This window comes from Pseudophryne corroboree, chromosome 6 (genome assembly GCF_028390025.1).
Source record: "Pseudophryne corroboree isolate aPseCor3 chromosome 6, aPseCor3.hap2, whole genome shotgun sequence".
In the NCBI taxonomy this organism is placed as follows: domain Eukaryota; kingdom Metazoa; phylum Chordata; class Amphibia; order Anura; family Myobatrachidae; genus Pseudophryne; species Pseudophryne corroboree.
The window spans coordinates 333,833,123-333,856,467 of NC_086449.1; the positions used below are offsets into that span (position 1 = coordinate 333,833,123).

At 45.3% G+C, this 23,345-nt stretch overlaps 1 protein-coding gene across 1 annotated transcript in view; it reads left to right on the forward strand.

Moving 5' to 3' along the window:
- The first annotated feature begins 1,990 nt into the window (after positions 1-1,990).
- ANXA2 (annexin A2) overlaps positions 1,991-23,345 on the forward strand; it is a 50,961-nt gene continuing 29,606 nt past the window's right edge. The window contains exons 1-2 of the mRNA XM_063926400.1: positions 1,991-2,098; positions 18,689-18,747. Coding sequence (XP_063782470.1) covers positions 18,700-18,747 — 48 coding nt within the window. The 5' untranslated portion in view covers positions 1,991-2,098; positions 18,689-18,699. The remainder of the gene's footprint in view (positions 2,099-18,688; positions 18,748-23,345) is intronic.

A 23,345-nucleotide genomic window follows, 5' to 3' on the forward strand; every position in this document is an offset into this window, starting at 1 on the left:
GTGAGAAACCGCTGCAACCCTTCCGCTGCTAAACTCTGCAATTAGTCAATTAAGGGGGTAGGCTCCCCTCACCACAGTGCCCCGCAGGATTAGTTAATTAAGGGGGTAGGATCCCCTCACTCTATAATGTGAATTTCGGCTCATACCGTGTGCTATAATGTGAATTTCGGCTCATACTGTGTGGGGTAATATGAATTTCGGCTCATACCATGTGGGGTAATGTGAGTTTCTGCTCATACCATGTGGGGTAATGTGATTTTCGGCTCATACTGTGTGCTATAATGTGAATTTTGGCTCATGCCATGTGCTATAATGTGAATTTCGGCTCATACTGTGTGCTATAATGTGAATTTCGGCTAATACCGTGTGCTATAATGTGAAAGGGGCACCAGTACTAGATAGTATAAGGGGTCCTACTACACTGAAGGTCACGCCCCTTTTGAGTGACCACGGGCCCTTTTCCGGAGCGCATAATTGCTACCTTCACTTTTTCATTCTCCCTTCAAAAATTCCACTTCCACCACTGCACCTACATCTATACATACACACCCAGACATCTTTATATACAGTGACATCGGTGGTGTGTGCACATACTGTCCTTTTGTATTTTATTTTTTTGGGGGGGCACCATTATTGATCTTGCCCTGGGCTCCAAAAACCCTAGTTACGCCTCTGACGCTGTCTGCCGGAATGTGTAAAAAGAGGACGCTGTCTGCCATTATGTGTAAAAAGGGGACGCTGTCTGCCGTAATGTGTAAAAAGGGGGGCGCTGTCTGCCGTAATATGTAAAAAGGGGACGCTGTCTGCCGTAATCTGTAAAAAGGGGACACTGTCTGCCGTCCTGTGTAAAAAGGGGGACGCTGTCTGTCGTAATATTTGAAAAAATGGGGCCGCTGTCTGCCGTAATATGTAAAAAGGGGACGGTGTCTGCCGTAATGTGTAAAAAGGGGACGCTGTCTACCGTAATGTGTAAAAAGGGGGACGCTGTCTGCCGTAATGTGTAAAAAGGGGGACTGGCTGCCGTAATGTGTAAAAAGGGGGACGCTGTCGTGTAAAAAGGGGACGGTCTGCCGTAATGTGTAAAAAGGGGACGCTGACTGCCGTACTGTGTAAAAAGGGGGACGCTGTCTGCCGTAATGTGTAAAAAGGGGACGTTGTCTGCCGTAATGTGTAATAAGGGGACGCTGTCTGCCGTAATGTGCAAAAAGGGGGACGCTGTCTGCCGTAATGTGTAAAAAGGGGGACTGTGTAAAAGGGGCTCTACCTGGTGTAGTGGCGCTACTGTGCGGCGTAATTTGAATAATGGAGACTACTGTGCACCGTAGTATTAATTGGTATTATTTTGTGGCCACACTCCTTCCCCCATAAAGTCACACCCCTATATTTTTTGCATGCGCCTACGCGCGCACTGTCCCTATTTTACATAAGGGGGCGCGGGCGCCAATGCCGTTTCTTGCACACAGCGCTAAAATGCCTAGTTATGGCACTGCTCTGTGATAGTGTAGGACCTGCATGAAGGTGGGGTACCTTGGCGATCGGTTTGCAGGCTTCTGTGCATTGGCAAATCCACTAACTAAACCCCCATCATTTATTTCTTGAAGTGTTGAGGATAAGTGAGCTCACTTTGTTGAGTGTTGTGTGTGTGTGTGTGTGTGTATATATATATATATATATATATATATATATAAAATGCAATGAAATAACCATTTCTCCCGTTTTCAGCTGATGTATTCCATATCCCTGTACTTCTACTGCTATAGGCTACTCTGTCCATGCCGATTGCTGACACAGGGAGACACTCCTTGTACTGTACCACTCAGTCAGGATGGTTACTAATACGTTCTTCTTTCCCAATAGCAGGGGAGTCACCCTGGGATGTGCCTATAGTACTGCAGGCAGAGGAAGGGGGATCAGCAGCAGCAGCAGCCGGGGCGGGTGTCAGAGGGGCGTTCTCAGTAGTTGGGCTAGGCTTCCACGTGGCCGCCTGATAAAAGCCACGCCCGGGCTGCAGCGCTCGCACTGCTCTCCAGGCTCCGTTATCGGCTGCTGCTCGGTCTGCGCTTCCTCTGCTCCTCCTCCTGCTGCAGCAGCGGCTCAGGTACAGTAATACCCCATCCGTACATACACCGCAGGAGGTAACTTTGACCCTGATGCACCTATGCCAGTAGTACCAGTCACCAAGTCAGAAGTATAACTTTTACATAGTTAGATCCCACACAAGCAGTTACTACACACACAGCGACACCTCCAGTGCCGTACTCACCTACTAGTACAGAGAACACTATACATAAGCAATACACTACATGCCCTAAATAAAGGCTTTTATTTTATGATTTGTAGCAGTTCAGTCACCCAGTTTCTACCGACAATGGTTTTGTCCTCACCTACAATGAATTGGGAAAGCTGCTTCAGAGAGAAGTTTGTTCATGTAGCATATGACACGGCATCTCCGGTCTGTATATGACACCTAGATGTAAGATCATCCAATGAGCTGTTAGCCGTTAGGTAGAGCTCACATCTGTGTCTATTCTGGGAATACATGCAGTGTTACACATTATTGTACTATGGATTAGCACGCATTTGCGGATTGGGGGTGAGAGCAGCATAGTTACGTATGAATCAGCAAATGATCTGTACAGTGAGATGGGTTGCTACTATTGTTTTTCCCCCTGCTTTTGCTCATATATACATTTATTTTACATATGGCCTTTAATGGTCTTGAGATCTTCATTTAAATCCTATAAACATTTTAAAAACTCAAAGAATACTGAACATTTTGAGATGGATGTACATGCAAAGTCCCAGCTTTCTTCTCTTGTGCAGCACTGGTTGGCTAGACCATTAAAGAGTGCATGCACACCTATGCTGTTTCATGTCTTCTCTAATGTATTCAAACACAGGACCATATCGTCATTGAATGCATAAGAAAGGCACTTTGAACAGGTTTTATGCAGTAAATGCTCAGCTCTGCTTACTGCCATTATTATTATTATTATTATTATTATTATTACTATTATTACTATTACTATTATTACTATTATATATTTTGTTTAGTATACTTTTGAAATCCGTACAGCGTATGTTCACAAACTGCATGGGTGGGGTATGGAAAGGTTAAAATCGACATGGGTCGATTATTGAAAGATGATTAAAATTTTACCCTTATAATTCCATTTCAATTCTGGTTTATTTATCTTACTAACTTACACCCTAGTCCTGTGTGGGATAACACCCTATTTTTCCAGGATGGGTGGGTACGGACCCTTAGGCTTTTCAAATTAGTGGCGACATTCATTTCTTTTACAGCTGGCAAAGCATGGGTCCAGCAAATACCAGATTCTATTTAATACCCAAGTGTGTAGCTCGGTTGTATTGAGAAAAATGCACTAAGCAAAATAATTGATCAAGTACAGATAAACATGATGCATCCATGTAGCCCTACTATAGGTAGAGGTCATGTGACATTTGTATGAACGTCCTGTTGCATCCATGTAGCTTCACTATAGGTAGAGGTCATGTGACATTTGTATGAATGTTGAGCCATATCTGTGAAATTATGATCCAGGTCACTGAGTAAGTTGGCTAACAGACAGGAAGGGTGACGTCCCTAGGGATAAATGCTTCTCCCAAATACATGGTTTTATCGCCAATTAGTGTGCTTTTCTTGCATCCCTTACACATCGGGACTGTTGCTTATGTGTAATTTTTATAAAAATGTGTTTTTAAGATTACTAATCCTTTAAATACAGCTAATAATTGTGTGTAGCGTTTGTTTTCAGTACACTTCACAGGCCTTGTAAAATGACTGCACAAAAAATAAAAAAAAATAGACCAGTGGATTAGACAGATAGGTGTGGCAGAATGATTAATAACTTGGGTGGAGTAAAAGCTGGCAGAGAGCCTGGTTGTTGTAGGCTCTGACTTCTCTAGCCTGCGGAATGGGAGACTAACTACAGCCAAAATCTATGCTTTGTGGGAAACTTACACAGTAAACTAGTGAAGGCTGCTGTCTCTTAAATAAAATTTCATTTGCAGTACAGAGATCACAGTAAATACAATATACATTTGCATATTAAAATACACCTTCTGAGAGGTGTATAATCCGGTAGGGTGTACTGTATCTGTATATGATCTTGCTGTTATATTAAATGTAGTAATCTCCCATTAAAATTCTACATGTACTTTAATGGTTAGTATTACTGCCTCACAGCTCTGAGGTCATGTTCTGCTCGCACTACCGCCCTAACTGTGGCGTTTGTATATTTTCCTTTTGCTTGCGTGGTGGGTTTCCACTCACAATCCAAAAATATGCTGGTAGATTAATTGCCTCCTAATAAAAAAAAAATCACACTATAGTGTTTTTGTACATGAGCAGAATAGATGGGTCAGGTGGTTCTTATCTGCCAACAAAATCTGTTTCTGTGTAGTGCCTTAAATTGAAGTTGCTGTAATCTGCAATGGAGGAAAATTCTTCTCTTCACTAGAGCATAACTAAGAATGTGATTCTGCCTATAGTTCTGTGTGTGCTCCTGTGCTTTTTGTCTTAAAATGAAATGCAGGACATGTTTGTTCAGCATGTACTGTATGCAGTAGAACTGGCTGTGATGGTATTGCGTGGACCACACCCAAGTGTTAAGACTGTGTGTGGCAGTTATGGCACCTAGCTATCAGAGAGGCATGTTCACACAAATGCCCCAAGCTCTACACAAATATTAACCCAGACACCTGGTCTAAAGCTAAAAGCAACACTAAGTAAGAGCATCTGTCTATTTATTCTGGTCTGGGGTGCTGTGCTAATGGTGTGGTATAGAAGATCTACATTCATTTGGTCGATCCCATAAGGTCGGCAGGGTCAAAAGGTCGTCATATGAACATTTGATAGGTTCAAAAGGCTGACACAAAATGGTAGATACTTTTATTCTATTTTATTTTTATTTTTTTTGCATTTTTGGGTTAGTGTGGATAGTTTGTTCATCTGGGACCACAATTTGTATAAATGCGTCCCATTGCTGGCTCGCTTCCCTGGCTACGCATTGGGAACGGTGTCTCATTCTGCTTCGCTCGCCACAAGGTTACTAAATGTTATGATTTGTGACATGGATAGTCAAGAAAGGAACAAGTCCAAAAACATGACACCCTATTCCTCCCCCCCAAAAAAACAAACAAAACAACGTGTTGACCATTGTCATGTCAACCATATGAAACCGTCAACATTTTGACCATGTCGACCTAATGATTGTCGACCTATAGTCTGGATCCCCTGTGCTAGGGACTAGACCTGGTCCTGCCAACTGCTATCCCAAAACAAATCATCTGTCTGCAATGTGGCCAGCTAGACCTGTTACTACTCTTCTCCTTGTAGCGGCTGTGATCTAGCTACTGCTTGTGGTACATTCAGGGCGTGAGGAGATGTTTCTTGAGACACTGTTAAGAGTAAAAGGAAACTCTTAAATAAGATGTTAAAATGTGGGTTTAGTTCTCAATTGCATTCAAGTCTGTTTCCCAGACAGATTTTGTATGGTGGGCATGTACAGCAGGCAGAGCTTCGGGCTATGCAGGTACAGTATCTGTCTGACTTCAGTCTGATCTCTTGCACCAGGTATACAGCTGGTGCACATGCATGCTGCTAGTGATGACTGCAGATGGATAGGGACAATGTGACCACATAGTAGCGCGCAGCTCTGCATACAGGCGGAGATCCGCATTGATTTCCATATGTGAACAGTTGTCTTGCATGCAACTCTGAATAAGGCCCTATCTGTTCAACACTGTTACCAAAGCATATTACCACACTGATGCCAGGGCTCCAAAAAAACCAATGTAAGTAATCAGAACTGTACACATGCTTACTGACACGTTTACTTAATGTCCATTTAGATGTTTTATGAAGCGTTCATAAACATTAATGCTCAGTAAAATATTATCAAGTTCTATGGAAACATCTGACAGTACTAAGCAAAGTACATAGGAGCTCATTCAGAGATGCACACTGCATACGCAGGCAGATTTGCACCTATCTCCTCACATGCAACTAAGGTTGACCCCTGGCGCGCTGTCAGGTAGTTGGCTACCATTTTTTAATTTTTTTTAATTGAAACACAAGCGTTTACAACATTAGAAGTAGAAAGACAGAATACATAACATCCGTACAATCGGATGTATACATTACTTCTAAAAGTACATTACAAATTTCCAAAATAAGGCGGCAACCATTTTTAAGAATCTGAGCGGCTGCATGTGTGGGGTTGCGCGACCACTGCGCATGTGCAGTTTGCCTCCAGCACATGATCTTCAAGTTCCGCCCATACACACAGTGAACGGGAAACGGGTTGCATCGACATGGCTCCCGTTCACACCGCACAGTGAGCCGGGTTGAATATGAGTTCAACCATACTCGTGACCAGGGTTGAAATACCGGGTCACTCGACCCGGTATTTCAACCCTTGCACCCTTCAGACCGCACCTGAACACGGGTTATGCGCGCTTATGTGCCAATAACCCGTGTACATAGGTGGCGGTCTGAAAGGGGTATTAGATGTGAGAGGGGCGTGTCCTAACTAAGCGAAGTTGCATTGGAAAAATGAAAGCTGTCCAGCATTTGTGGGCTACTGGCAAAAGCAGCCAGCAGTTACCCTGTATGCATTTGCACCCTTTGCATTGTAACATGGTGTCCGTGTCCTGTTACAAAGTTACTCCAGGGATATCACATTAATAAAGTAAATTCTTCCAGCAATGATCTTTTGTTTGTGATCCAAACTAACTTGGAATTATGCAGAATTGACAAATTGGCAGCAATTGCTGTATAGAATTAGTTATTACAATGCCCCTGATACAACAAACACATAATGAATCCATACATATGTTAAAGGATCTGTGTACTAACTAGGGAGGCCAATCCCGGGATCTGCGGGATCCCAGGATTCTGGCCTAAAAATGCCGGGATTTGAATCCCGGTATTGGAGCCTCCAATCCCGGGATCCACGGGATTAGACTGTGCATGTGCAGTGAGGGAGGGTGGGTGTAAATAATACTTACTATTACTACTAGGTGGGCGGCAGCCATGGACGCATGCTGAACGCGGCGGCATTTCAAATGTAGCGCCGGCCACCAGCCAATCAGAGCTGGCGGACCAGCAGCCAATCAGGGAAGCAGCCGCAGCAACTGCTCCTGATTGGCTGCCGGACTTCCCGTTCTGACTGGCTGGCGGCCAGCGCTACAGTTTGAAAGGCCGCTGGCGCGTTCAGCGTGTGTTCATGGCTGCCGCCCGCCTAATAGTAAGTACTATTACTTACACCCACCCTCCCTCACTGCGGTGCTCCCTACAGCCTCCGTCCCGCACCACTACCTACACTACACACAGCCTCTCTGCTCCCTACACCCTTCTCCACTGCCCTCCACTGTTCCCTATTGCAATCCCGGGATCCCGGGAATACCAGGATTGGCCTCCCTAGTACTAACATTGGGGGGTAATTCAGAATTGATCGCAGCAGTAAATCTGTTAGCAGTTTGGCAAGACCATTTGCACTGGAGGGGGGGCAGATATAACATGTGCACAGAGAGTTAGATTTGGGTGTAATGTGTTCAAACTAAAATCTAAATTGCAGCGTAAAAAGAATGCAGCCAGTATTTACTCTGCACAGAAACAATATAACCTGCCTAAATCTAACTCTCTCTGCAAATGTTATATCTGCCTCCCCAGCAGTGCACATGGGGGGTGATTCCGAGTTGATCGCTCGCTAGCAACTTTTTGCAGCGCTGCGATTAGATAGCTGCCGCCTGTGGGGGAGTGTATTTTAGCTTTGCAAGTGTGCGAACGCTTTTGCAGCCGATGGCACAAAAAAGTTTGTTGCAGTTTCTGAGTAGCTTTGGACTTACTCAGCCACTGCAATCACTTCAGTCTTTTTGGTCCCGGAATTGACGTCAGACACCCGCCCTGCAAACGCTTGGACACGCCTGCGTTTTTCCAAACACCCAGAAAACTGTCAGTTGACACCCACAAACGCCCTCTTTCTGTCAGCCCTCTTTGCGATCGGCTGTGCGAATGGATTCTTTGTTAAATCCATCGCCCAGCACCGATCCTTTTTGTACCTGTACGACGCGCATACACAGTTTTGCTGAGATTTAACCTGATTGCAGCGCTGAAAAAAGTTGCTAGCGAGCGATCAACTCGGAATGACACCCATGGTGTTGCCCAACTGCTAACAAATTTGCTGCTGCGATCAACTCTGAATTACCCCCTTTGTCCTAATTCCGATCTGATCGCAGCAGCAAACTTGTTAACTAATGGGCAAAACCATGTGCACTGCAGCGCAGGTATAACATTTGCAGAGAGTTAGATTTGGGTGTGGTGTGTTCAAACTGAAATCTAAATTGCAGTGTAAAATTAAAGCAGCCAGTATTTACCCTGCACAGAAACCATATAACCCACCCAAATCTAACTCTCTGCATTGGCTAACAAATTTGCTGCTGCGATCAGATCTGTATTACCCCCATTGTCCTCAACATTGAGACATGCTGCTTCAGTATTGATACAGGATGTCTTGGCGCCAAAATGTATTACAGAATGGTAGCAATGGAGCATGGCTCTGTGCCAACGCCAAACACATGACGTCATAACATCACCTAACAAGCACTGGTTCTGGTCCCCTGCAATACAAATGCATGTGGTGCCCCTAGACCGCTGCTGCCTGTGCAACAGCACCGCTTACACACCTCTAGTTAAGGCACTTCCAAAAGGGATGCTGCAGAGATGTTACCATAACTCTCCTCTCCAATGAGCTCAGTCAGTATTGTATTAGCCTAATGCTGATGCAGTACATAATGGCTCGTGTGGGCACCTTGCTGCATGTACGATATTTTGTTCAGGACCAATGGTGTGTGTGCCAGATGTCTGGTGGTGGGACTGGTAAGTGACATAGTACCATCCTCAGTGGTGCAATATTTTAGTGGGTAAGCAACAAAAAGCTCTGCTTATCAGTGCTCGTAAAGCATTGCCACCATAGCTGACTAATAGTGGTGTTAAAATTTGGTTCTTTCACAATCTGCTTTTTTTTTTTTTCTATGTTATGTCCTAGAGGATACTGGGGTTCCATTTAGTACCATGGGGTATGGACGGGTCCACTCGGCTAAGCGTGGCATTAGCAATAAGGGCGCTGTGTGCTGGCTTCAAAATATGTCTCTCCCTGAAAGGGCTCTTTTGTGCGTTAATTGTGCTTCTAACCTTTTCCTATGCGTGTGTGCTGTCACATTTACAATATGTCAGGCAAAGAGTGTGTTTCCTGTACGGCAGAGAGTTACTCTTCCCAAGGGAGCTCAATACTATGTACTCAGTGTAGTGCACCTTCTCAGGCTAGTGGGGCTGAACCAGCGTGGCTGGATTCCATTAAAGGAATGATTTCCAATATAGCTAATAAATTGTCCCACCATATGAGAGAGATGCAATACTTAAGACCGTCTTTAGATGAGATTATGAATAGACTCAGTCCCCAAACAAGTGTCTCAGTCCCCTGCCATTTGTCCACAGAAACAAACTCTGGCCCATATCGTGCAGTCTGACTCTGATGCTGAGGGGTCAGACATGGAGGAGGGGGAGGTGGTTTTAGAAGGGGGGACGCTGCTCTGTCACAGGGAATAGAGGCTCTTATAAAAGCTATCAGAGATGTTCTGCAAATTCCTGATAAAGTGGCAGAGGAGTGTGAGGAATCTTATTTTTTTTTTTTTTAAATATGTTTATTGAGAAATAGCACACACACAATATCATAGTGACAATAAGAAAAAGTAGGAATTCATAACACAGCACGGTTTCCATACAAGTCACAGTAGATAGCAGTAATAAAAAAAAAAAACAGTTCAATATGCAGAGTAACTGCCTCAATGGAGACAATAAGCCCAGTGAGGTAGGTTGTAAAATATGGAAGGACAGGCTAAAATGGTGGAGAGCTCTGTATGAGGATTTCAGTGTTGTACCATGTAGTGAGTCTAACTACTTTGCATATATTATTTCTAGCGGGCAGTGGTTGGGTGAGGAATCTTATTTTAATATAAAAAATAAATCCTTTGTCACTTTTCCTGTGTCAAAGGAATTAAATACCCTGTTTGAAGAACATACCCAAGGTGTTGAGATTAATAAGACTAAGGGGCCCTATACACTAGCCGATCCGCCGCCGAGCTGCCCGACGGCGGATACGGCCGACGAGCGACCCGGCGGCGGGGGGGCAGTGACGGGGGGAGTGAAGTTTCTTCACTCCCCCCGTCACGCGGCTGCATTGAAGTGCAGGCAAATATGGACGAGATCGTCCATATTGGCCTGCATGCACAGCCGACGGGAGACTAGCGATGAACGAGCGCGGGGACGCGCATCGTTCATCGCTGGAGCCTCCACACTGAAAGATATGAACGAGTTCTCGTTCATTTATGAACGAGATCGTTCATATCTTTCCAAAAATCGGCCAGTGTGTAGGGCCTATAAGAAGGGTCAGAGCAATTCTCATTGTTCCAGATTGGCCAAGGAGGACTTGGTATCCGGATCTGCAAGAGTTGCTCACAGAAGATCCGTGGCCTCTTCCTCTAAGGCAGGACCTGCTACAGCAGGGGCCCTGCCTGTTCCAAGACTTACCGCGGCTGCGTTTGACGGCATGGCGGTTGAATGCCGGATCCTAGCGGAAAAAGGGATTCCGGAGGAGGTCATTCCTACCCTGATCAAGGCTAGGAAGGATGTGACATCGAAACATTATCACCGTATATGGCGGAAATATGTTTCTTGGTGTGAGGCCAGAGCTGCTCCTACGGAGGAGTTCCATTTGGGCCGTTTGCTTCACTTCCTTCAAATGGGAGTGAATTTGGGCCTAAAATTAGGGTCCATAAAGGTCCAAATTTCGGCCTTATCCATTTTCTTTCAAAGATAATTGGCTTCTCTTCCTGAAGTACAGACTTTTCTGAAGGGCGTGCTGCATATTCAGCCTCCCTTTGTGCCTCCGGTGGCACCTTGGGATCTTAACGTGGTATTAAGTTTTCTCAAGTCACCTTGGTTTGAACCACTCAAAACAGTGGAGTTGAAATACCTCACTTGGAAAGTGGTCATGTTGTTGGCCTTCGCTTCTGCAAGGCGTGTTTCGGAATTAGCGGCTTTATCATATAAAAGCCCATACCTGATTTTTCACGTGGATAGGGCAGAGTTGAGGACTCGGCCTCAATTTCTGCCCAAGGTGGTCTCATCTTTTCATATGAACCAACCTATTGTCGTGCCTGTGGCTACACGGGACTTGGAGGATTCTGAGTCCCTGGATGTGGTCAGGGCTTTGAAGATTTGTGGCCAGAACAGCTAGGATCAGGAAGACGGAAGCTCTGTTTGTTCTGTATGCTACCAACAAGGTTGGCGCTCCTGCTTCAAAGCAGACTATTGCTCGCTGGATCTGTAACACGATTCAGCAGGCGCATTCTATGGCCGGATTGCCATTACCTAAATCGGTTAAGGCCCATTCCACTAGGAAGGTGGGCTCTTCTTGGGCGACCGCCCGAGGGGTCTCAGCATTACAGCTTTGCCGAGCGGCTACTTGGTCAGGTTCCAACACTTTTTTGCGAAGTTCTATAAGTTTGATACCCTGGCTGAGGAGGACCTTGTGTTTGCTCAATCGGTGCTGCAGAGTCATCCGCACTCTCCTGCCTGTTTGGGAGCTTTGGTATAATCCCCATGGTCCTTACGGAGTCCCCAGCATCCACTAGGACGTTAGAGAAAATAAGATTTTACTTACCGGTAAATCTATTTCTCGTAGTCCGTAGTGGATGCTGGGCGCCCGTCCCAAGTGCAGACTTCTTCTGCAAGACTTGTATATAGTTATTGCTTCAATAAGGGTTATATTATAGTTGGTCGTTCTTGAACCGAGGCTATGTTAATTGTTCATACTGTTAACTGGGTAGTTTATCACAAGTTATACGGTGTGATTGGTGTGGCTGGTATGAATCTCGCCCTTAGATTACAAAAATCCTTATCCTCTGGGCACAGTTTCTCTAACTGAGGTCTAGAGGAGGGACATAGAGGGAGGAGCCAGTGCACACCCAGAATCCAAAGCTTTCTTAAAGTGCCCTATCTCCTGCGGAGCCTGTCTATTCCCCATGGTCCTTACGGAGTCCCCAGCATCCACTACGGACTACGAGAAATAGATTTACCGGTAAGTAAAATCTTATTTTTAATTACCTACCGGTAAATCCTTTTCTCGTAGTCTGTAGCGGATACTGGGCGCCCGCCCGGTGCTTCGTTATTACTGCACTGTTACTTGGTTAAGTACTGTTGTTTGGTTCAGCTGTTGCTGTTCCTGTTTCAAGTTTGGTTAGCATGGCTTTCCTATTGTTTGTGTGTGCTGGTTCGGAATCTCTCACCACTATCTATCCTTCTCTCAAAGTATGTCCGTCACCTCAGGCACAGTTTTCTAGACTGAGTCTTTTAGGAGGGGCATAGAGGGAGGAGCCAGCGCACACTATCAAATTCTTAAAGTGCTATATATTTTAATATAAATACAAAAAAAAAAAAAATTATATATATATATATATATATATATATATATATATATATATATATATATATATATATATATATATATATATATATAAATTTTTTTTTTTTTTTTTTTTTTTATACGTTTTGAAGAAGCAAAAAAACCCCTTTCACTGCTTCATACATTACCACTAAATTCTTAGTAAGAGTCTCTGATTTAGACAAAGCGGCTGATTTATGGGGCAACTGGACTGCCTCCTATCTCTTCATTGGCTGCAACCCACTGGACTGCTCTTCTCTCCCTAACTCTGTTGCAGTGACACATTAATCAAAATGTATTAAACTCTTTTCAAGCAAAGCCAGTTTACCAGTGCTTAAATCAGCTACCCCCCAATTCTCCCGTATGAGCCATATCCAATATGAATAGTGTTCCATATACACTAACACGTTTATGCTCTGTCCAGTTGTCAGACTTCTGTAGTCTATTAGAGCATGCACACTTGCACACCAGTTGAAATAAGCAAACCTGACTTGGACAGTGTGACTGTAGATAACAATTTCTGCATTTTGAGAGTGTTAGCTCAGTAACTGTGTAACTCCTGCGCTTGTTGTACTGCTGGAGGAAGAGAGATGCAGATGCACACTCTTAGCACTAAGAACACTGATAGTAAAAATAATTTAAATAAACCCTCTTTGTACTCCTGAAATCTCAGAGTCAACCTTATATTTCAGCTATTAGCCACAATTGTTAGATCAAAAGCCGTTTTAGGAAATCCTTCAAAATCGACTTATTCCCCCTAAAATGAAGACTGAGACATTACAGGCCTATACTAAACCACCGTGGCTATTTCTGCACTAAGACCCAGGGCTGATAGACTTTGTTAAATCCCTGCCAACATAAGAGTACTTAACAAATAAACAAGCACCTCCCTCCTGATGTCAGATAAGCGGTATGATCCTGGGATAGCCTGTCTTACAGAAGATAGTACTGTATTTTCATTTCTCACACAGAGCCTTGTGCCCTAAAGGTTCAACAGATCATTGTGACTCATGTGAATCTGCAGATTGCTTCTCCGCAAAGGAAACAATTAGGCAGAGAGACATTTCCTAGTGGTAAATCGATTTTTATCGTGCATCTGCCTGGGACCATGTGTGGCTTATTCAGCGATGTTAAGGCTTTCACTACAACTTCTGGACTTCCATAAAGCTCACTACCACAAAAGGTGTTAGTGCGTGTCCCTTCTCCCTACCCAGTAGATCCCCAGTGGCTGCTGATGGAGCTGCAAGGGGGCTCCAGGGAAAAAGCTCTATCTGAAACCAGTTTGATGTGAGGAGGACCAATCACAAGCCTCACTCAAAACGTGGTGGGCTGGGATGCTTCCTTCCTCCCAATCAAAACTCCCTCTACTGCCCTTTTATGTTGGCAGGCGACATTGAGAGCCCCAGGAAAAATTACTATGCTTATGTAGCTGGTGGTGCAGCTTTTAAGGTTCATCATTCCTAAACAGATTGATGTTTCCTTTTTAGTAGAGATAAGAAGTTAGTAGCTCTTGATTTTTTTTTTTTGAGAACTTCTTCAGGAGCTTGGGTCATTCCTTACGTGGAGATCCCTGGTTGAGCCACTGCTGCTGAGTTTAAGATAAAAAAAAAAAAACCACTGCAGAGACCAGTCAGAAATGATGGGAAGGGGTTCTCTTACTTCACAAACTCCTATAACTCTTCAATAGACCTTCCTCCATTAAAGGCATTCAGTTGTCCAATGTTCCTCTGCTTACAGCTTATATACTTTTAATTGTAGTTCCAGCTAGACATGTGGAATGCGGACCACACACACACACACACACACACACACACACACACACACACACACACACACACACACACACACACACACACACACACACACACACCCCCTGTACCACACCACAATCTTAGGCTTCCAATACCGGTGTTGTACTGTATGTTGACTGCACTGGTTTCCTAGTCACTATTGGAATACTACTTTGTGGTTGTAACCTAGAATGGTAGTAGATTGCAATATACAAATACAAGCTTAAGTAGTATGATTTTGCAGTGTTGAGTTTCTTCTTCTTAATCAAATGGTTTTATCTGTGGCTTATTGACTTCCTCCAGTCTAATGTTGGTTTTCAAAGATACACTCCAACCAAAGAACAAAGGCTACTCGAATGGATTGTTGGAAACTCCACCAAAAAAGCAAGATGCTTACAGCAGTCCATACATTGACTGACTAAATCAGAGTTTCTTGCTAATCTGGTCCGTACAGTCCCATCAGAGTAGTTCTAGATCGGTTACCTCTATATCAAACTGTGGAAGAGAGCGCTACAGAGTGCCACCTTCTCTTATTTATTTATTGATATCAGAGTACAGGTTTCAGAGTGGTTATTTTTTTGCCCGAGATTAAAGGATTTGCTAAAGTTTGAACTAGTTGCCTTTTGGCCTTGTTTTGGTTGATATGTGGGTATATTTTAGATTGCCATTAGGTCAGAAGCAGTAAATAAATCACAGTATAAGACGATTTAGCAATGAAGTAATCCTAACACTATTATTGGTTAAGTTTGCCATCATAAAATGTAAAGTAAGCATATTATGTATATAATATGCTCTAATACAGTATATGTACACCCTTACTTTTTGTGATTTTCATGTGGTGTACTTGGGTTGATTGCTGAGCGCACTCTATGGGGTATATGCAATTCACGGCGAATCACGGCAATTTTTCGCCGTTTTTTAATTCGACTAAATTCGCCAGGTGAATTCCGGAAGGTGGCTTCCGGAATTCACCATATTCAATGAAAAACGGATTCGCCAGAGTCGCGGGCGAAAATCGGCCGATTTGGCCGCGATTTTAAAAAACGGGAAAAACCCGGAAAAAAAAAATGGCGTGGGGTCCCCCCTCCAAAGCATAACCAGCCTCGGGCTCATCGAGCTGGTCCTGGTTCTAAAAATCCGGGGAAAAATTGGCCAGGGATCCCCCGTATTTTTAAAACCAGCACCGGGCTCTGCGCCTGGTGCTGGTGCCAAAAATACGGGGGACAAAAAGAGTAGGGGTCCCCCGTATTTTTAACACCAGCATCGGGCTCCACTAGCTGGACAGATAATGCCACAGCCGGGGGTCACTTTTATGCCGTGCCCTGCGGCCGTGGCATTAACTACCCAACTAGTCACCCCTGGCCGGGGTACCCTGGGGGAGTGGGGACCCCTTCAATCAAGGGGTCCCCCCCCCCCCAGCCACCCAAGGGCCAGGGGTGAAGCCCGAGGCTGTCCCCCCCCCCCCCCCCCATCCAATGGGCTGCGGATGGGGGGGCTGATAGCCTTTTGTGATAATAAAAAGATATTGTTTTTTCCAGTAGTACTACAAGTCCCAGCAAGCCTCCCCCGCAAGCTGGTACTTGGAGAACCACAAGTACCAGCATGCGGGAGAAAAACGGGCCCGCTGGTACCTGTAGTACTACTGGGAAAAAAATACCCAAATAAAAACAGGACACAGACACCTTGACAGTAAAACTTTATTACACACTACCGACACACACATACTTACCTATGTTGACACGCCGACTGCCACGGTCTCCGACGATCCGAGGGTACCTGTGAAAAAATGATACTCACCTTCCAGCGTCCAAAGATAAATCCACGTCCAGAGAGATAAATCCACGTACTTGTAAAAAAAAAAGAAAACGCAAAAACCCGCTCCATACCGGACTAGAAAGGGGTCCAATGCTTTCACATCAGACCCCTTTCTCCCGAATGCCGGGACATCACGTGACTCCTGTCACTGAAGTCCCTTCAGCCAATCAGGAAGCGCTACTTCCGTGGCGCTCACCTGATTGGCTTTGCGCTGTCTGTACTGTGACAGCACATCGCAAAGCCGCTCCATTACTTTCAATGGTGGGAACTTTGCGGGTAGCGGTGGGGTCACCCGCCGGTCAGCCGCTGACCGGCGGGTGACCTTACCGCTAGCCGCTAAGTTCCCACCATTGAAAGTAATGGAGCGGCTTTGCGATGTGCTGTCACAGTACAGACAGCGCACAGCCAATCAGGTGAGCGGAACGAAGTTGCGCTTCCTGATTGGCTTAGAGACCTTTCTGTGACAGCTGTCACTGACAGGTCTCATTCGTGGAAAGGTGTCCCATGTGTCAGCATGGGACCCCTTTCAGTCCGGCATGGAGCGGGTGTTCGGTTTGTTTTTTTGCCAAGTACGTGGATGTATCTCTGGACCATGGCTGAGGTGAGTATATTGATCTTTTCTTTTCAGGTATCCGTGGATTCTACATGGAGAAGAGGACCGATGTCGGCGTGTGAACATAGGTAAGTATGTGTGTGTCGACGTATGAAATAAAGTTTTACTGTCGACGGTGTGTGTGTCCTGTTTTTATTTGGGTATTTTTTTTCCCAGTAGTACTACAGGTACCAGCGGGCTCGTTTTTCTCCCGCATGCTGGTACTTGTGGTTCTCCAAGTACCAGCTTGCGGGGGAGGCTTGCTGGGACTTGTAGTACTACTGGAAAAAACAATATCTTTTTATTATCACAAAAGGCTATCAGCCCCCCCATCCGCAGCCCATTGGATGGGGGGGGACAGCCTCGGGCTTCACCCCTGGCCCTTGGGTGGCTGGGGGGGGGGACCCCTTGATTGAAGGGGTCCCCACTCCCCCAGGGTACCCCGGCCAGGGGTGACTAGTTGGATATTTAATGCCACGGCCGCAGGGCACGGCATAAAAGTGACCCCCGGCTGTGGCATTATCTGTCCAGCTAGTGGAGCCCGATGCTGGTGTTAAAAATACGGGGGACCCCTACTCTTTTTGTCCCCCGTATTTTTGGCACCAGCACCAGGCGCAGAGCCCGGTGCTGGTTTTAAAAATACGGGGGATCCCCTGTCAATTTTTCCCCCGCATTTTTAGAACCAGGACCGGCTCGAAGAGCCCGAGGCTGGTTATGCTTTGGAGGGGGGACCCCACGCCATTTTTTTTTATGATTTCACCGTTCCAGCATAAAAAAATAAATAAATAAAAAATATATAAATAATATTTGTGCCTCCAAAAAAAAAAAAAAAGTACCTAATCCCTTCTAATATAAATAGATCTGCTATTCCCCCCAAAAAAAACACAAAAAAAAACATGTTTAAATTTTTTTTATTTGTTTTCACCCTCCAAAGTGTGGCGGATTGAAAATGACGAATTTGCTGTCTAAAAGCACTGCTGTCGAATTTCCAAACTTGAATTGAATATGCTTTGGTCGAATTGCAGCACTTGTATCATTGCAGAAAAGTCGAATTTGCAAAAATTCGAATTTCAAAAAGTCGAATTTTGAAAGTCCGTTTTTTTGTCGGAAAGCACTGAATTGCATAGGCGATTTTTTTTTTTTTTTGGTCGAAAATGACCCGAAATTCGACAATTTCGTGAATTCGACCGTAATTGCATATACCCCTATATACTTCACTTTTGACTGTTGTGATCATTTGGTAGCCACAGTAATGTGGTAGGAGTGCCCAATGTGGGATTAAGTGTCTTGTGTCTGTATAGAAGTATATATATGTGTGTGTGTATATATATATATATATATATATATATATATATATATATATATATATATATATATATATATATATATATATATATATATATATATATAATATTTTTTTTTTTTTTTTTTATATTAAATAATATGTATGTATGTGAGTGTTTTGGTTACCAATAATGCGCTTCTGTTTTATTACCCAATTCCTTGTAATATTATCTATAAAGTTCTCTTGTAAAAATGTGGCCGCCAATCCCCTGAAGTTGGTCCTTTGCCAGAGTGCACCTGTTGAAACAGAGATAAAATGCTGTATGTTCGGGGGTGCCTAGTTTTTAACTTGTAATAATTTGTATCAACCTAATCTGTCACGTGGTGGCCAGTGTGGCCTATAGTAGATAACCTTTACACGATGTACTATTCAATACAACCCAATAAATCTATTCAAAGTACAATTGAAATACAGACTTTTGCTTTATTAACACATTATTTAAAACCACTTAACTGGCATGGTCAGATTTCATGCAACTGCGCCGTCCCACCCGGTCATTGCTACTTGCGTCTCCAGTGTATTCTTAAGCAGTTCCTAAGTGCCGGATATTATTATTAAAATGTATGTATAATATATATATTATTTTTTTCCCCCAATCTATTTTGTTTCATTACAGAAGCCTGACCAATGGCGTGTATTCATGAAATTCTAGGCAAGCTGAAATTGGAAGGAAGTGTAAGTAAAGCTAACTGCTTAAATAGTGTGACAGCCACACTTTCCTACTCTCCCAGTATGTTTGGGAGACTCTGGAATTGCAGGTGTCTCCTGCATTCTGCTCGGTCCTGCCTGGGCAGTCCAGGTGGCTTGATTACAAAATGTGCATTGAATCACATCATAACCCTGCTCCCCTCTATAATGCAAAAATGTTCAACTTTGTATCATGTGTGGGGGAGGGGGACCACAATCATGGCGCCACCTTCCTCACATCTCTGGTTGCATCCTTAAATGTTGGCAATGGAATGGAAGTGTATATGGCGTTGAATATATTTGTTATTGGAATGTCCAGAGGCATAACTAGATAATTGTAGGCACCATAGGAAAAGTTTGTAAGGGCCCCTATGTACCAAGCAATGGTAATAAATTTATATGACACATTTAATTTACACAGAGAAGATGGGCCCCACTTAGCTCTGGGCCCGATAGCAGCTGCACCTTCTGCACCTATGGTAGTTACGCCTTTGGGAATGTTAGTGTTATCTATTGTTGCTGTATATGTTTTTATTTCTCTATCGTCCTAGTGGATGCTGGGGTTCCTGAAAGGACCATGGGGAATAGCGGCTCCGCAGGAGACAGGGCACAAAAAGTAAAGCTTTTCCAGATCAGGTGGTGTGCACTGGCTCCTCCCCCTATGACCCTCCTCCAGACTCCAGTTAGATTTTTGTGCCCGGCCGAGAAGGGTGCAATCTAGGTGGCTCTCCTAAAGAGCTGCTTAGAAAAAGTTTAGCTTAGGTTTTTTATTTTACAGTGAGTCCTGCTGGCAACAGGATCACTGCAACGAGGGACTGAGGGGAGAAGAAGTGAACTCACCTGCGTGCAGGATGGATTGGCTTCTTGGCTACTGGACATCAGCTCCAGAGGGACGATCACAGGTACAGCCTGGATGGTCACCGGAGCCGCGCCGCCGGCCCCCTTGCAGATGCTGAAGTCAGAAGAGGTCCAGAATCGGCGGCTGAAGACTCCTGCAGTCTTCTAAAGGTAGCGCACAGCACTGCAGCTGTGCGCCATTTTCCTCTCAGCACACTTCACACGCAGTCACTGAGGGTGCAGGGCGCTGGGGGGGGGCGCCCTGGGAGGCAAATGTAACCTATATAAAGGCTAAAAATACCTCACATATAGCCCCCAGAGGCTATATGGAGATATTTAACCCCTGCCTGGATTCACTAAATAGCGGGAGACGAGCCCGCCGGAAAAGGGGCGGGGCCTATCTCCTCAGCACACGGCGCCATTTCCTCTCACAGCTCCGCTGGTCAGGACGGCTCCCAGGTCTCTCCCCTGCACTGCACTACAGAAACAGGGTAAAACAGAGAGGGGGGGCAAATTTATGGCGATATTTTGATATATATAAAGCAGCTATAAGGGAGCACTTATTATAAGGCTATCCCTGTTATATATAGCGCTTTTGGTGTGTGCTGGCAAACTCTCCCTCTGTCTCCCCAAAGGGCTAGTGGGTCCTGTCTTCGTTAGGAGCATTCCCTGTGTGTCTGCTGTGTGTCGGTACGTGTGTGTCGACATGTATGAGGACGATATTGGTGTGGAGGCGGAGCAATTGCCAAATATGAGGATGTCACCCCCTAGGGAGTCGACACCAGAATGGATGCCTTTATTTATGGAACTACGGGATAGTGTCAACACGCTAAAGCAGTCGTTTGACGACATGAGACGGCCGGACAATCAATTAGTGCCTGTCCAGGCGACTCAAACACCGTCAGGGGCTGTGAAACGCCCTTTGCCTCAGTCGGTCGACACAGACCCAGACACAGGCACTGACTCCAGTGGTGACGGTGACGAATCAACCGTATTTTCCAGTAGGGCCACACGTTATATGATTTTGGCAATGAAGGAGGCGTTACATTTAGCTGATACTACAGGTACCACTAAACAGGGTATTATGTGGGGTGTGAAAAAACTACCTATAGTTTTTCCTGAATCAGAAGAATTAAATGACGTGTGTAATGAAGCGTGGGTTGCCCCTGATAAAAAGCTGATAATTTCAAAGAAATTATTGGCATTATACCCTTTCCCGCCAGAGGTTAGGGAGCGCTGGGAAACACCTCCTAGGGTGGACAAGGCGCTAACACGCTTATCTAAACAAGTGGCGTTACCCTCTCCTGAGACGGCCGCACTTAAAGATCCATCAGATAGGAGGATGGAAAATATCCAAAAAAGTATATACACACATGCAGGTGTTATACTACGACCAGCTATAGCGACTGCCTGGATGTGCAGTGCTGGGGTAGTTTGGTCAGAGTCCCTGATTGAAAATATTGATACCCTGGACAGGGACAATATTTTACTGTCGTTAGAACAAATAAAGGATGCATTTCTTTATATGCGTGATGCACAGAGGGATATCTGCACACTGGCATCACGGGTAAGTGCTATGTCCATTTCGGCCAGAAGAGCTTTATGGACGCGACAGTGGACAGGCGATGCGGATTCAAAACGACATATGGAAGTTTTGCCGTATAAAGGGGAGGAGTTATTTGGAGTCGGTCTATCAGATTTGGTGGCCACGGCTACAGCCGGGAAATCCACCTTTCTACCTCAAGTCACTCCCCAACAGAAAAAGGCACCGACTTTTCAACCGCAGCCCTTTCGTTCCTTTAAAAATAAGAGAGCAAAGGGCTATTCATATCTGCCACGAGGCAGAGGTCGAGGGAAGAGACAGCAACAGGCAGCTCCTTCCCAGGAACAGAAGCCTTCCCCGGCTTCTACAAAAGCCTCAGCATGACGCTGGGGCTTCTCAAGCGGACTCGGGGACGGTGGGTGGTCGTCTCAAAAATTACAGCGCGCAGTGGGCTCACTCGCAGGTAGATCCCTGGATCCTGCAGATAATATCTCAGGGGTACAGGTTGGAATTAGAGACAGATCCACCTCGCCGTTTCCTGAAGTCTGCTTTACCAACGTCCCCCTCCGAAAGGGAGACGGTTTTGGAAGCCATTCACAAGCTGTACTCTCAGCAGGTGATAGTCAAGGTACCTCTTCTACAACAAGGTAAGGGGTATTATTCCACTCTTTTTGTGGTACCGAAGCCGGATGGCTCGGTAAGGCCTATTCTAAATCTGAAGTCCTTGAACCTGTACATAAAGAAGTTCAAGTTCAAGATGGAGTCACTCAGAGCAGTGATAGCGAACCTGGAAGAGGGGGACTTTATGGTATCCTTGGACATCAAGGATGCGTATCTCCACGTTCCAATTTACCCCTCACACCAGGGGTACCTCAGTTTCGTTGTACAAAACTGTCACTATCAGTTTCAGACGCTGCCGTTCGGATTGTCCACGGCACCTCGGGTCTTTACAAAGGTAATGGCCGAGATGATGATTCTTCTTCGAAGAAAAGGCATATTAATTATCCCATACTTGGACGATCTCCTAATAAGGGCAAGGTCCAGAGAACAGCTAGAGATGGGATTAGCACTGTCGCAAGAAGTGCTAGAACAGCACGGGTGGATTCTGAATATTCCAAAATCCCAGTTAATGCCGACAACTCGTCTGCTGTTCCTAGGGATGATTCTGGACACGGTTCAGAAAAAGGTTTTTCTCCCGGAGGAAAAAGCCAAGGAGTTATCCGAGCTTGTCAGGAACCTCCTAAAACCAGGAAAGGTGTCTGTACATCAATGCACAAGAGTCCTGGGAAAAATGGTGGCTTCTTATGAAGCAATTCCATTCGGCAGATTCCACGCAAGAATTTTCCAAAGGGATCTGTTGGACAAATGGTCAGGGTCGCATCTTCAGATGCACCTGCGGATAACCCTGTCTCCAAGGACAAGGGTGTCTCTTCTGTGGTGGTTGCAGAGTGCTCATCTATTGGAGGGCCGCAGATTCGGCATACAGGATTGGATCCTGGTGACCACGGACGCCAGCCTGAGAGGCTGGGGAGCAGTCACACAAGGAAGAAACTTCCAGGGAGTATGGACGAGCCTGGAAACGTCTCTTCACATAAACATTCTGGAACTAAGAGCAATATACAATGCTCTAAGCCAGGCAGAACCTCTGCTTCAGGGAAAACCGGTGTTGATCCAGTCGGACAACATCACGGCAGTCGCCCATGTGAACAGACAGGGCGGCACAAGAAGCAGGAGTGCAATGGCAGAAGCTGCAAGGATTCTTCGCTGGGCAGAGAATCATGTGATAGCACTGTCAGCAGTGTTCATCCCGGGAGTGGACAACTGGGAAGCAGACTTCCTCAGCAGACACGATCTTCACCCGGGAGAGTGGGGACTTCATCCAGAAGTCTTCCACTTGCTGGTAACCCGTTGGGAAAGACCAATGGTGGACATGATGGCGTCTCGCCTCAACAAAAAACTGGACAGGTATTGCGCCAGGTCAAGAGATCCGCAGGCAATAGCTGTGGACGCGCTGGTAACGCCTTGGGTGTACCAGTCGGTGTATGTGTTTCCTCCTCTGCCTCTCATACCAAAAGTATTGAGAATTATACGGCAAAGAGGCGTAAGGACGATACTAGTGGTTCCGGATTGGCCAAGAAGGACTTGGTACCCGGAACTTCAAGAGATGATCACGGAAGATCCGTGGCCTCTGCCTCTAAGGAGGGAC